The 16526-nt window shown below is 38.5% G+C and overlaps 1 protein-coding gene across 1 annotated transcript in view; it reads right to left on the reverse strand.

Moving 5' to 3' along the window:
• Window positions 1–9571: 9571 nt before the first annotated feature.
• Window positions 9572–16526, reverse strand: part of CAPZA2 (capping actin protein of muscle Z-line subunit alpha 2) — a 32057-nt gene continuing 25102 nt past the window's right edge. Inside the window, exons 8-10 of the mRNA XM_061467664.1 lie at window positions 14139–14210; window positions 11437–11499; window positions 9572–10550 (exon numbers count right to left, since the gene is read on the reverse strand). Coding sequence (XP_061323648.1) covers window positions 10410–10550; window positions 11437–11499; window positions 14139–14210 — 276 coding nt within the window. The 3' untranslated portion in view covers window positions 9572–10409. The remainder of the gene's footprint in view (window positions 10551–11436; window positions 11500–14138; window positions 14211–16526) is intronic.

The following is a 16526-nucleotide window of genomic DNA, read 5'->3' on the forward strand; positions in this document are numbered from 1 at the left end:
GTATGCAACTACGGACTTCCAAACAGCATGCCCAGGCTGAAGATTCTGTTCCCCATCTTAAGTGAGATCTTACAGTACGGCATGAATATTCTTCAGCTTGAAGGAAAACAGATATAAAAATATGCCATCATTACTAGTGAGGAAAGTCAAAGAATTGTTCATCTGCCTCAAGCACCACTTGTGAAAAAGCTTAAAATAAAATGGTGTTCTGTATTACTCCCAAAGCAGTATGTAGGTGGGGACATGGGGATGGAGCTCTGCCTGTTTTATTGGTTCGGAAAGGAGGGGAGCTGGGTTTGAGAGAGCTGAATGTTCGGATCCCCAGAGACTGCTTGAACTGAAGGAGGGCGGAGGAAACAATGAGATAGCAAACGCCCCTAAACTCATGGGGCTGTCCATGGCCATAGGGACTCTGCCAGGAAACAGGGTGATATAGAATGTGTCTGGGCAGTTGCAAGGGAGGGAGGAAACACCAACCAACAAGCCGCCTTAACTGCAAGACAAAAACTGAGTTACAGCTGGCTCAGTTAGGAATCAGTCAGTCGTCAGCACAAAGACAGGGCAAAAAAAAGTGTTATCAAATTAATTGGTGCAACTCAGAGCAGTGTGTCAGTATTTTCAGGCAGTGTTCAAAATAAATCCTAACCAGAAAAAAAAACAACAAACCAACAACTCCAAAACGAACAAACAAACAAAACACCAAAAAAACAACAACCCACCAAACCCACTCCAGACCAGTTTTCCGCTTTTGCCTAACAAATTACTTTACTCTCTAAAAATGAGATGGGAATTCCACCCTGACCATCAGCACACTTAGGCGTTAGTGCAGGGCAGAGTGCCCTAGGCCAAACACACACATTTGCTAAAGCCCATTGAAATTCTGTATGTTTTTTAAACCAATGGAAATTTCCCCCAGTAGCAGATATGTTTATGAAGTAGATGGACACACACATTCAGTGAGGCATTTTACGGAGATCCTTTATAAAAACCAGGTGGTGGCCCAGGATAGGTCAGTATTTGTACGAGATGGTACGTGCTTTGAGTTCATAGAGGACTCGTGCAAGCTGTGAGGTTGGCCCCTGGTCAAAAAAGGGATCTCGGCAAGTCAGAGTGTGGCATCTGCAGCCACATGTTCTGTACGTCACGGAGGCAAACAAGGCTGTTGGAGAAATGGGGAGGCAGAAGCAGATGGCAAGAAGCCTGAGGGGAACCAGTGTTGGCTTGTCTCCCCCCCCTTTAGGTTGTGGAAAAGGACAAGAGCTCAGCTCCCCACATCCATGCTTTGGGCTGCAGCCAGACAGCAAATCTGGGTTGGTTTTTGTTTTGTTTGGGTTTTTTTTAAGGAGATGCATGGAATTCTGTTGCTGTTCAGTATCTTGTCCATTTTCCCTTTTCTTTTTTTTTGGTAAGAAAAAAGATGTGGAGAGTGACCTTTAATTTGCTGAACATTGATACTGTATTTAATAACCAAACCTTTCAGAGAGAGAAAAAGGTCTCAACTCCTCTGCTCTGAAATCTACAATTAGCAGAGCAGAGTTTATTTTCCCCCTATCATTTGCTAAACCAGCATCTTTACCAGCTACGTATCACTAGAAACAGAAATCCACTGGCAGCTGTATTTTACTTAATCTCCAGAAATTCAGATGAAGGAAATGGAACAGTCACAGTGCTGGGTCACGCACAGATAATTATTGCTGTTTGAGCCTGGCAGCTATTAACGATAAGAACAGCTATAACTGGAGGCAGAAGGGGACTGAGGGATGTGTTGCTAAACATCCCCTGCCATGGAAGCAGGTAACATCTAAATGGCACACCATTTCCTTATATCACAGCGAGGTTTGGCTCCTGGCCATTGTGTTCCCTGTTTTGCACCCAGCATTCTTCACTTCCAAATTCCTTCCTCACAGCATCCTTTCACTCATTCCATCATGCCTCCTGTTTTAGTAGTGAAGCAATCACTAACCCAAATTACATTTACCTATTATGTAGGTTATAATATTGTGGGGAAAGGAGGAACATATTTTGCTGATGTGTAGCGAGAAAATGTACTGAATAGCCTCTATCTAAACAGAAAGCCTTGTTGAGAACCTTGATGTAGTTTGTTAAGGCGAAAGAGAGTTCTGGAAATGAAAAACCATGGTGGCCATTTCTTGTGTAGACGTGACCTGGCTGAAAAACTGACATTTCAGAGTAAGCCTGTCCTAGGATTTAAGCTAATCCACTCCCTAAATGCTCATGAAGCAGAATAACCCCATGGGCATTGTTTCTCACTTCTGAGCCGCCTGAGAAATACAGCCCTTGCTATAAAACATTTCTTGCTCTGTCAGCAGGAGCTAACAACATGTCTCAGGCCCTGCATGGGAAAGTGGTGAGTCCAGGAAAGAGAGGATGAAGCTTCCCACTAGTAGAGACACCTGGGTTGACCAACATCCTAAAACAAAGCTCGGTGTTAATTGTTGGTGCCAGCTTCATACCTTGCCTTGAAGTGGGATTTGTTACCTGATTTGTTACAGTAGGCTCTCCTTCTCCTTTTAATATTAATCTGAATAGCTCACATCTCTTTTCTTCTACCTTATTCAAGTAGATTCTGTACTCTTTAGCTAAACCTAGACCTAGGTGAATTCTGTTATAGATATGCTTTTATATGACATTTTCCATGACAGCCTCCTTCCAACTGTGAAGAACATGGAAGAGTAAGGCGATGGAGTCCCACTTGCTTTGAGAAGATTCTCTTCCTTCTCATGCTAGTAAGCTCCAAGTAAAATGATTTTGTCATAAATCACTGCTAGCTTATATCCCACTCAGCATCTCTTATCGTACAGCGCTGAGTTTACTGCACAACTGAGCATAACTGGACAGCCTTTGCCGAGACTGTTGTACACACTGGTGTGAGGTGGGTGCGCACAACCCCCAGAAACACAGCGCTTTTTTCACATACCCCGCTGGCTTATTGAGAGCGAGGTGTGTTTGTACTGAAGCATCGGTTGATACCTGCAGCCCCATTATTCACTGCATAGCCCTGGCCCCATTTACTACTTATTATTGAAATTCTTAAATATATTTATATAGCATATATATGAAAGATGATAGCAGCTTTCATGACACTTGGCACTACAGTACCATGTTCTTCATCTACTTCATATAGACTTTTCCCATGATTTCTTTTGCAAACATAAAGCTGTGATGGAGAAAGAACAATACTAAATACAGTCGCTACTATGGGACCTTGTGCATCACTGAATACTCATGACATCGTACTTGTTGAGCTCCAGCCTCAGTTTGAAATAGGAAGTGCTTCTGCAAATTTGGGCTTCTCTGGGCTTGCACACCTCAAGGTGAGAAACATGAGCCACCCATAGCAAAGGAGGATTATAAGGGCCATTAACTGGAGACAAAATTCTCCTGAATCCCAACTGCTGCTGCTGCTGCATGGGGAAAAGAGTGGTGGCTCTGCAGCTGCAGGGAGAACCAAACACTGCAGTGGCTGTGAGAAAGCACCAAGGTCAGAGCAGCTGATTCAGTTCTAGCACCAAAATGTTGTGCAATGGCTCTGAATACACAAATGGAGCATAGTGACACTTGCACCAGAGCTTTATACAGATACAGACTTGTAAGAGGCCAGTGTTTCTAAAAAGCTCTTTCTCTCAGACATGTTCTCCTTGCCAAATGGTGACCATGCAAGATCACTTGCAGCCTCCCACGATAGGTGTGACAGAGACTTGCCGAGCATCAGGGTCCTCTGCATGCTGGCAAGGGCAACGCATGCAGGTAATGGTTATCCGAGTGGCTTTCAATTCCCTCCCTTCCCATTGTACCCTGCCCTTCTGAAACACTGTCCCTTAGGAACAGGACTCATTTTAATTCCTGCTTCTACTATTCAGCCATTTTTGGAAATAAGAGCAGAGTTTCTTCTGCTTTTCCCATTCCTTTCCCTCAAGACATTTGTGTATTCTTCCCTCAAACTCCTTGGAAAATTAGCTGTTTGGCCTTTTCCATCTTTAGATACAGGCTGTTCCCCAAATCTTTCTCTCATCTATTTTGTGCTTTATCTTCTATGCTCAGGAGATCTTAAATCCTTAGGAACTCCTCTCCTACAGGCTAGCCCAAGTCTGCTGCAGCTGACTGGTTTTAATGGCATAACTTCCCCTCTGCTGCTCCAGGAGGAATTCTTCTGTCCCATCTTGATTCCAGAGAAACACACATCCAATGAATGCACATGTACATTTGGCTCACTTCACTTTCTGTTGAGACACAATCACTGCAGCTGAAGAAGCCAGGCTGTCTTCATCCTGCTGACAACTAGATGCTTTGCACAGCAGCAGGGAAGAACAAGATGAAAACCCTGATGGGCAAGCAGGGAGCTTCACCCATACACTTCCATTCTTTCTCCTCAGTATTTCCTAACCTTGCTGGCAGGCACAAAGAGCCATATGGAAGGCTTTTTTCCTTACAGTTTCTTCAGCAGACCATGAGAGGTTCTGAGCAAAGGACATAATAATGGTTGCTGCTGAATGTTTTCATCTATCACCATGTGGTACAGCAAACCCATCATCTGCACTGAAAACCCACTGTCAGAGATAACCTTGGAACCTTTTCCACTGGGTCCTTTACTTTGTTGGCAACTTTGATTTTTCCTAGAACAATAATCCTTGGTTGTGGGATTGCCAAGGTTGCATGTGGTACCACCCTGTTTCTCAGCCTTGTCATCATCTGTGTTTTGAGGCACTGGATTACCGCACTGCATCATCAGCTACAATTTTGGTAGCAACTTTACTATTTCTGGAATGATCTGATCAGGAAGGTGAGGTATCAGATAGCTGGATTGAGTCTTTGGGAAATTATGTACTGGCAACCCTCTACCTTCTTCACCTACATTCAGGTAAGTAACTCTAGTCACACCATCTGCGAAGCACATAGTATCCAGATGAAGAAGCTAAGGAGAGGTAGACAAATTCTTAAATGTAAAATGATGGCTCACTAGGTTTAGTAACGAAGTGGGACAGGACACATACTCATTACTGACTTTATAATGGATTCTTTTGCACTCAGAGAATCAGTTTTGTAGTAGCATTTGCATTGCAGCAAAGACCTGGAACAGGAGCACTTCAACTCTTCATGAGCATATGGCATTTACTTTCTTAGCAGCATCTCTCAGGCCTAGTCTTCTGCAATTGAGCTGGCTCCTAGCATCTGTGACAGCTAAAGGACTCTTCATGCTCAGTATATGCCTACAGAAACTTTAAACAGGCTCTTGAATGACATAGGCTTTTCTGGTACCCTGTAAGAAGTTCTGACTAACTTGGTGAAGGATACCACCTATCCCTACACATGGAACTGTTGGGACACATGGGAAATGCCTGCATGGATGTTATGCCAGTTACCATCCAGTCTGCACCAGTGCATGGCAGGGAACGTAAGACTGCCTCAGTGCTTTTGAAAACAGGACAAGTTCTTCTGGCTGCCTTGTCAACTCTGATCATTGATCCCTTGTCCTCCAAAGATAAAAAAGGTAGGAAAAAAGCATATTCTGCACTTCTTAGCACAAGAAAGAGTGGTGCATTCCACTGCCTCAGTTTTGACTGATAATCAGTGTCTACAAGGTACTGCTAAACAAACTGCCCGTTGTTGGCACAAGCATTCCAGATAACAAGGATCCAGTTCATTATTTGGACAAGTTCACAGCAGCCCCTGACCCTTTATGCCAGGATGTGCTTAGCTCAGAATCCATTTGCTGGCTGGTCCATATTATTAGGATAGAGAACAGTCTCATTTTTGTACACTCTCAGTGCCTGCTTTGTCAATGGAGAAGGATAACTAACATCATGTACACATACCTAGCAGTAGTTCCTTGGCTGGTTCCCCCCCCCCTTACTATGGCACAGGCTTTAAAATTCTTCTGCTATTGAAAACAATGCTAGAGAATATTATAACACTCAAGGCCAGATTCTAGCAAAAGGAAATCCAAGCATTATGTTAATATCAGGATAGTCTGTAATAACATGGAGGACCAAAATGAACAATATGCAGAGAAAAATCAAGCTTCTAAAAATGATCAGAAATCCAAAAGCAGGATGTAGAGTGATAACTTAAAAGTACTGGATTTCATACAGAAATCAGAGTTGCTGGATTCAGTCTTTACTCTAAAAGCCACAGAGTCTGGAGAAGCTCTTCAAATACATAAAATTTGTTGCAACAAAAATGGGAGCAAACTGTTCTGTATGCCCACCGCTAAGATAAAAAGAGGTTAAGATCCAGCAAAACTCAGCGTTTCCTAATATCTACCTTTATACTAGTAATACCAAAGCCCTACAAGAACTTTGAGAAGGATGATCTTTATCACTAATAATTACTTTCAGAGCAGCCATTCAAGGATTTCAAGATTTCCACTGTCATTATTGTTCAGAAATCTTTCAGTTGAGTATCTGAACTTTAACCACAACTGCTCTTGGCCAGTCGTGATTTTGCTACCTCATGTTCCTATTTTTTACAACTAACTGAAAGGCTTGCACAGCTGACCATTTCTGCAGCCTCTCAAAGCTGGTTTAACAATGCAGCATGATGTCAAAGGAAAGAAGGAAGCAGATATTTCTTCCTGCTTAGTTTAAAACTGCTAATGGGTCTTGAAGCTCAGATTTCTACCCTAGTTGCTCACACAGCTATTAAGTGTCACAGGAAAGTTGCAGATGTATTAAAAACACCTGTTTATCTTTGGAATATTTATTTATTTTGTAATTAACTTACTCTTTTTCCAAGCCTCTTTCCCTGATTCCCAAATTATGTGGGAGTTATTTCTACACAATACCTGTTACAGGACAGCCAATCACAGTAACAGCCGAAAATATTGCTAGTAAATAGACCTACAAAGTATTAAGCACTCATTCTCACAGAAAGAATAAAGTACATATTCACAGCTCTTCTTTAACTATGGAAAAAAATGATGCAAGTTTTTCCCTTTCAAAAAGAGTTCTTAGTTGACATTGTCACACAAAAATTGACACTTCATGGGTATGAACAAGCTAAGTTTCATCTAAACCTAGTTTACAGTTGCACCAGAGGAAGAACAGTTTCAGTCTTTCCAGTAAACAAACGTGGCAGAAGCTGTGTCTGTGTCACGAAGTAATTCAGCACAACAGGAGTGAACCCACACAATCAACAGTTGATGTTCAACCTCTATGTCTATAGTATATACAGCTTGGAAATCTGAAGACCAGGTTTCTTCTTTTCCTCCAGACATCCTCAACACATAGATGCTTTCAAGCTGCCTGAAGGAAACCTCTGCTATGGAGTCACGTAACCATTTGGAGCTGGAGGGGATCTGGCACACGCCGAGAGCCCAGCTCCCAGGTTCGCAGAAGGAAGTGAACTTGAGCACCAAAACTGCTTTGTCAGCCAAACTACCATGGGGCAAGTGGGATGAGAGAGGGATTTAATACAGACTACACAAACTACATCACTGCCGTAGGTGCAGCTGGAGTCATCCCCTAAAGAGAACACATCTATCAGGATATTCAGCCTCACACACCACCATTAACCCTGGGCCAAATGACCATTCACTAACGAACTATGTTACAGTGCTCCAACTGAACCAGCCAGCAGAATTGTTACCAGCATGTAAAGCATAAGAAGCAGTAGTGGTGTAATCAAAACTACAATGATTTTAAAGTTTCATTCTACCCGCAGTATGGATTTTAAGACAGACATACAAAAAGGGGTGGCTTAGGAGAACCTGAAAGCCGAATTGCCACTCCCCTTGCCAGCGTACACAAAGAAGTTTAAAACTACTTGCAGAAGTTAAAATTCCTTTGTATAAAAGGGCACTGAGATGCATAAGACATAATACACTTCATAAACACAAGAATTTTACAAGTCCATATTATAAGACATAATGTCCAGTACATCAGCATTCCACAATACAAAGCTTATCTTTATATTTAAAATAGAGTATAAATAAACAGTAATTCACATTAAGACAATTGCCACAGCACTGTTTCTCAGAGGAAGTGCTTTACCTACACACAGTACCGTGAAGCCTACCAAGCAAGCTATAAAGTTCTCCAATTTAAAAGGGGTAGGGTAGAAACAAAAGGAAAGAGCAGGAACATCCAAAATCTTTGAGAGACATCAAGAACTCCAAATGTGCCTTGTGCCTGAGCTGATACTCAGGTCAGCTTCAGCCGGGGAGTCGTTACCCCTAAATATGATGCAACATACCATCTCAAAAAAGTAACAGAATAGTTATTTACTTATAAATTGCTTTATTGAAGCTATAACTTAATAAATTTGATGTTCAAGGTGTAAAATCATCCCACAGACTGAAAATTAACACAATAGGAAAAAAATGTAAGTAATACAAATCTACTTATGTTGCCCTACTGGTAGAACTGAACCTGTAGGATACTATTCTTTGAAGATACGGCATTAGACTGAAAGAAAAGAGAAGAAAACAGAATAATAGAGTACTTCACAGTAAAATACCTCTTTATTAGGAATATATTTAAAACTAGCTTTTTATTTCAGGTAAGAAAAATAGCATTCTGACTTTTAGCCAGTGCTGATTCCGGTCATACACAATAAAAACAGCTAGAAAAGTTATTTGCACAGTTGTTGCCCAGTAACAGTCCTCTTAACTGACCATTCATTGCCTTTGATTTTTAGCTTGCTCCTAAATATGTTGAAGAAATTCTTCAAACAAGGTGTGTATTTAGATCTTTCTTAAGACTGACAGACTGACTTGACAGCGACTCTGCATGTTACTAGCTCACATACAACTGTTAAAAGCCTTCTTTTAAAGAACAACATGATTCAAAGCTGATCTGTGGAGACAATTAAGAGGGCAACTCTCCAGGAAGACTGCGGTAGAACAAATCCCACTCTTCTACTATACAGCTGAGTACTGTAAAGTAGCAGCAATGTCAAGAACTTACAATTCATATGGTAAACTGTTCTGTGTGTACATTTTTATACAAGTCCAGACTCTCTCTTGCTATGCTATAACTTAACAGATGAATTAATTGTATCATGCTGCAAACAAAGATATGAAACCTTTGTGTAAGCATTACTGGTTTAGGAGTGTGCATAAATACCTGCCTTCTAAAAAAATACAGAAGCTGTTTAATTTTCCATCATAAGCTTATGTATCATGAGCTATATAATTAGGCAGCATGATTTAAAACAGGTTTTCATCCAATTAAAAATGAAATCTATGCATTTCGTGAAAGTGTTATACAGCATTTGTAATGAAGTCCCTGTTTTTTAAGATACCTGACATCCATTTTCAATACAAGATATATCAGACAGGGAAAGTATTCCCAAATATATTGGTTTTGTTTTTGTAATTTCTTCCATCCTCTGTGGCCAATATGAAGCTAAAATATACCTGTTTTAAGTAGACTTCCATATTTTGATGTTTCTTAAATGCAGATGGAAACAATGGATGATGATATTACAACAATCTCCAAATACACTGAGAATAGCCAATAAGCCACAAGTTTGTGGCTGTTTTAAGCAGTATCTTAAAAAAAATACATAACACCAAAATTAGGCTATATCAGGAAGCAATCTGATACTCAAATAAATAGAAAATTTGCATTTTAATGTAACATTGAATTTTAGTACATTTCAATCCAAGAAAAAAATAAACTGACAGACACAGCAAGGAGTACAGGGTTATATATTACAATATGCCTTGTTATAATACATTTGTGGCTTATGATAGAGAAACCTCAAGGGCAGACAGCGTTTGAGCTCATTTAATTGTCAGATACAAAGCATTAAATGCATTTCTGAAATAAGTACTTTCATTTAATTTTGAAATCTTAAAACAATGTTAGAACTTGCACTTTTCTTTTAAAAAAGAAAAGAGAATTTAATTACCACGGAGCTAAATAAGTATTCTGAAAGGTTTAAACGACACAGAAAATGCTTTTCCCAATTTTACATACAACAAAAGGATACACGATTTCAAAAAGAGCACCTACAACACTCCATGTTGACCTTGACCTAGAAATGCATATTATTGATCTCCACAAAGAATCCAGCAGATTTTGAAAGTTGTCCATTTCACACGAAAGCAAGAGAAAGGGTTATCATATGCAAAAATATTTTTCCGAACTGTTTTTAACTTGCAATTGAAAACTAAAGGCATGGTCTCTTCATTATAAAAAAATAAAGGTACAACAGAAACTCTAAAGGAAAATATTCAGCTACACTGAAGTTGCAACCCTCTGAAAAGAAAGAAAAAGGAAGAAAGTCAATTAGCTAAGCTTTGTGCTCTAACCAAACTACTTACAGTGACTTTCAATGGCAAAAGCCCATGCTGACTGGGTGATTTGACAGTTCCAAATACTTTTTGTAATAATTCTTATTTGTATACAAGGACACTAAAATGATCCAGTCATGCAACGTTCACTTTAAGCATTTTGCATCTCTTTTCCAATCTTATAGCTAAGGATCTTGTTCCAGTCAATCTTGGTGCGGGTAACTGGCAATTGTCGACGTAAGGCCTTGAAAGTAGTGTCCGACATAGTCTGATAATTCTCACTGATAGCAGTCTGTTGAAGTCATACAAAACAAAGGCACATCAAGAAAGGGATGTTATAGAAGAAGTTAAATGACTGAGTAGTCTTGTTACCTCTTAAAAAGGCTTAATAAAAATATTCTACGTTAAAATAATATGTTATGAAGGAAAGCTGCTAGATCTAGACTGAAATTATGTGAAGAAAATCAGTGAGACAGCTGCAATAAACACGGCTGTAGACTAAGGGCTTCAGCAAACCACAGCAGCACGAATAAAGTGCTGATCAGTTAGCTCATACATCATTAATTTCAGACACCAAAGTCTTCCACTGCTTCTTCTGTGGTGATAGTTGGGTCAGTCCACAATATCGTATGAACTTGAATACAATACATATGCTACATACATAGTAAATTTTTATTAAAGAGAATTTTTTTAAACCGACAGAACATGGCATCTGAAATTTACCTTATGCTCAAGACCTACATGAACATGAATTGACATCTACAGAGGATATCTACAACAGTTACACTTTGCTAACTTTAAAATGACTAATTGAAATGGATAATACTTACACTTAGCAAAGCTGTCTAACAGACTCTAAATAGAATCTGTACAAAAATTCCACTTCAGGAATACACTAATACTGAAAGAGCTCAGAATTGCTGATACTTGATAATGCCAGGGACTTTACTGCTCTCAAAGAAACCCATCTTAATGTTGCTTTAAGTAGGTGACTGCAATCACCAGAAAATATGAAAAAGGAGGATACAGTTAACAGCAGCATATAATCTATTTATATTTTTAAGGAACTGCTTTATCTTGATATCATAAACTTGCTAATTATAGAATACTAGCTTTGGTTTAAGTATATGGTAATGTTATACATGCGAGTAAGGATATAGTTTTTGTTTCCAACACACCTGATACTCGTTTTCTGCAGCCTCTACTATTTTTATAAATTCCTTTGCTGTCTGGGCTTCATTCTAGAAAAAAAAACAAAAAAAAAACAGCATACCTGAATGAGGTCTGATGTACAGCATGTTCCTAAGAGCATCTGGATTATGGTTTTTTTCCTGTAGTTATGAGTATTGTCAGGTAGACTCCAGGTAGACACAACCATTTACTGGCTATACCAAAACTGAACAAAACTTTTATCCAAAAGGCACGTGCCACATAAAAACAGTTGAATGGCAACGTGCATAAAGATTACTATGGAGCTCATTAGTATATTCTGATTTAAAATTCTATGGCACGACAAAAAGACACGTGGACCAGAATAACATCTGGAAGTATGACCATGTACACACAGAAATCTCTAAAAACTTGCAAAGTATTAACATTATCAATGTTAAATTTCCAGTACAAATTCAGGAAAACTTAAGAGACCACCACCTAACCCAGAAGTATGAAGAATGCAACCAAAAAATCAACACAAATTGTTCACCTCTACACATTCTGAATCCAAAGACTAAACAGAGGGAAACACTCGACATTATATACCTAGACTTCTAAAAACATCCTCAAGTACATTTTGCAAAAATGAGGGTACCACATGCCACAATGTCCAAAATTCATTATGACTGATAAACACTTCCTTAGCTTCAGGCCTCACCCTTAAGTATGCAAGTGTGTGTTTTGAAAATAAAAAACGACCCATCAGTCAATCTGGAGACAAATTAACTGAAGTGCTTGAAAGAAGTCTCAAGAAGGAAGTGAGGGTTCATGAATTTCAAGACTTCCAACTTGGTGTTAGAGACATTCCTAAGGGTACTTTCTTCAGAAGCTGTTGAAAGCTAGGAGTGTTCTTGCCCCATGTGATCCCTCATTCCTACAAAGATAAAGACTGGGAAAAAACTGTGGCAGCTTCAATTACAACTGGTTCAAAGTTCCAGTGAAACTGCACCTAGCAGCTGTGAAAGCGCTCCTATACACCACAGAAAGACATAAAGGAGGAGTTAGAGACCAAGTAGAATGAATGAAAGGGCTTTGACTTTTCAGTGAACTGAGGCAAGGAATTCAAAGGCTCTGCTCACAAAAGGAAGAATTCTGGGGTATGAAGTCTTATTTGGCTCAGAGAGAAACTAGGGATAAGAAAGTAACCTTCAGCAAAATTATTCATAGCTCTAGCTACAACGGATCTCTTCAGTCATGTATTTCAGTTGCAAACATTAATGGTATAAAACTGCTTCTCTGCCAAACAACAAAAAAGAAGAGTCATTCAGGCTCCTTTTAATCTACCTACCATTCTTTCTGTTTGAAGTAAGAATGTGTGCAGCCTCTGCCCTCCATGAAGCTCAAAATCAAGGCTAAAAATTAGCAATCAGCAGCATGCTTCCTTTTGTTTTAACAGAAGGTAGGAAAGTTACATAAAAGATGTTTTCCTACTTATCGGTCTTCTGCTGCCTTGTTAAATTGCAGAATAGGATTAAATTATTTCCCAATAGAAACTGAAGCAAAAGCTACTGAAAGGGGAACTTCTTCCACATAATCTTCCCTGAAGCAACTTTCAGTTGAATGATGGATTAAACAGATCCCTTCACTTAGGGGATCAAAAGTAATTCTATACCTACAGCTCCAGGAGCGTTATCAGTTGGCACCACCACCCCCATTCTTTGTGGTTCTATTGCAACTGAAAAGCCAACAAGCCTTGCTTTATATTAGCAAACAATATTCTTTATTGATGAGTTGAGCTTTTCAGCCAAATTGGTCACGACTAGTTATTATCTTTTAAACATTTCTACTGTTCACTTTTACAAATGCCCTTTGCCAGTTTGACCTCACCAGCTTAAGTTTTATCACAGAATACTCCAACAGAAAATCTCCCTGTTTATAAACACAATCTCCAGCAGGCAAGAGAAGCATTACTTCAAAAGCAGTAGTTGTTCATATTACCACATTCCCAACTCTTAAAGGATACATCTAATACTGTTTTCAAACAATTTGTACTTCCACTGCCTGCTCCTCACATAATCCATTTGGAATGAAGTTGAAAAAAGAAAAAAAAAAAAGATGCTTTAAATATAAAGCGTGTTACGCTTCTCAAGCTGACGCATCTCTGAAAGGGCTTTTTGTATAGAAAAGCAAGAGGCTGACAGCACCAGTTACGGACAGGGAGGAAATGAAGGGGGAGTACTCACCAACTGGTATCATTTGATTACTAATTTTAGCATAGTGGTCTTCTCCCAGTGAAGCAAAGGAGAATCTCCTATTGTACTATGTAAGTGGGTTGTTATAACTCAAACCTTCTTCAGATAAAAAAAATAATTTTATAGGTCATTCTGCAGACCTACAAAAGTTTAAATAAAACAGTGCAGAAAGACTGACAGGAAGATAATTACAGATTTACAATCAAAGTTAATTTAATTTATATAAGCCACATGCAGTCATATATTAATTTTAGGTTTTGGGGTTTGTTTTTTTTTTCCTTTTAAACAATAACTATACTTTAGGTAGAAGTTGTAAATGTTACACACACACTATTTAAAAATTAGAACATTCATTGCCATTCATGCAAAAGAGCAAACTTGCATCCCAACTTCTGAGCCTTTTTTCATCTTGCTTTTCTTCTTAAATTGAAAAGTCACTTCAATATATGGACTAAGCTTTTTGAAAGTTCACTTACAGACACTGTTAGAGAATCTTGTATGTCTTTATGGCTCACCAGCTGAACGTTACCATCTTCATAATAATGAACCTACAGAAAATTAAACAAAGAATATAGTATGAAATGTTACAGACCAACAATATACAGGAAAATCAAAGCACTGTAGTATTTATCATAACAACAAACCTATACAAATGAAATGAAAACATACTTAAAATGTTACAGAACAACAAAACAAACTGGAAAACCAAAATGTTGTAAAATCTAAATATTTTTGAGGGGAATAGTAAAGAAGGTACTCTGGAAACATTTTTGTGTTGATGTTAATCAAAACGTAAACATCTTTACATGAAACATCATGACAACAACAACGTACTAGTTATGGGACCTTACTAGGAACTCTTGAAATGAACAGATTATTCTAAATGGTGAAGATATACTCAAAATAAGAATAGTTTTGGCAAGGCCTCAGGATACTCTGAAGTTGCTTTTCTATGCCATCCAAACTGTTTTCTAGGGACACCGCAACATTAAGCTTCGCCTTCTAGATCTATGTGGTTTTGGTATTTTCCTCTATTACATATAGCTCATAACAAAAGCTGGTATTTATCTAAATAAAAGAGCTATTTGGAACAGAGTCTGCCAAGGTTAGATAGCAAAGCAGAATGAAATCTATTTCCTCTTGAAATGTCGTATCTACAGAATAGCTTCCTTGATTATTTTGCAGCATGAGGAGACCAGTAAAACTCTACCCAAGCTGACTTCAGTACTTTCAAATTCAGGTGGGAGGGATCTGAAAACATTCAGTTTCTAATGCAAAGGCTGGAAAACTTAAAAACCAGGAAGCATATATAGTTACATGTAATCATTCATAATAACTGATACAGAAGACACTGACTTTTAAACAGGTATCCTTAAAGATCTTTTCACAATTTTGATCAAGTCAACATAGTCAATGTAGCTGGTATTATGAGAAACTGAAACATTTGTGTCTCACCCTATTAGTCAAGGTAACATTTGAATTTGCAGAGCAATGCACAATACTATAATTTCATATACATTATGACCATATGTGTAAGAGATTGCCAATTTTATAAACAACAATAGAGGAAACAACAGAGTAAGACAGCTGTAATACCTAAGCAAAAGAAAGGTTTCCTATATGAAAAAAAAACATTTCCTATGATTCATCTTATATTTTTATTTTGCTTATTATCAAATACTTGTTTTTCAACAGAAGGTACCATCCTAACCATAAAATAAGCTTCTTTTCAAATCAAATACTACTGGGTAAAACTTCTGCCAGCCTTTTTCAATCCAGTTCCTAAAAGATGAGAAGTACTTTCTCAGTTCAAAATTCTGAGACCTCCCAATGAAACAGCATAACCCAGAGAAGTATGAATCTCCCCTCTTCTCTGTCTCAGTCCACTGCAGAGGGCCTAAACCACCCCTGTGCTCTGAGGCCAGCATCAGCATGAACATCTTATCTATCTTACCAAGTCACATTCCTGGCAAATGCTCAGGCCTAAAAACTTAACAGGGATGAAGAGTCAAATCTATTCTGGGACGCGCTGTATCTTACACAAAATACGAGAAGTAACTGTTCTGTACTACAGCTCACTGCTGACATCCTTCTAGAATGCTAGGGCTGGGTTCAGAAGGCTACAAGAAGGATGATGCTTATGAATAGAAGCTCTTGGAAAGGTTAGCTAAGGAGGGATGAAAATAACAAATTATCTAAGAGATAAAATTAGTAACCAGTACACTTATCAGTTTTTTTCCATGCACAGTTGGGGAATGTCCAAGCACCACAGGGACTGGTTTTAGGAAAAAGCTCTGCTATTGCAGTTTTACCCTTAAATATAATTAGAAAATTAATCAATGTAAGATATTAAGACAGTTGAGAATATCCTATATTAGAATTTATTAAGAGATATTTCTTTTCAAAGGGAAGAAACTGTGCAAGTGACCTTAAAAATACTGAAAACACCTGAAGATAGCAGGCAATGCTGGAATCTGCCCCAACTTATTTTTAAAAGCTCTTATCAGAAACAGAGCAATGCCTGTATTGCTGTCAAATAGGGCAATGGCTGTATTGCAAATAACACAAACTTCAGTACTCTGAAATTTTGCTAAAGTTGCAGTGAGTTCATATTCTAGAGGATTATTTTGCTCCTTAACAACAAAACAAAAATAAAAAAAACAAAGAAAAAAAAAGGCACTTTATTTGGAGGGGGTAAGAGGAACACTCCCACAAATGTTGAAGAAATGGTACACAATTTCTAAAGAAATTGAAACTGACTTCAAAATTCCCTGGTGAAACAAGTAGCTCCTGTAAAGCAAAAAAGTGAAACTTTTCATTACTTTCCAGAACACAGGCTTTAACAGATGTAAAGAATGCCTTAA

This window comes from Pezoporus flaviventris, unplaced genomic scaffold (genome assembly GCF_033815535.1).
Source record: "Pezoporus flaviventris isolate CSIRO_AGI_PZ_B2104156 unplaced genomic scaffold, CSIRO_AGI_Pfla_v1 ptg000045l, whole genome shotgun sequence".
Lineage (NCBI taxonomy): Eukaryota > Metazoa > Chordata > Aves > Psittaciformes > Psittacidae > Pezoporus > Pezoporus flaviventris.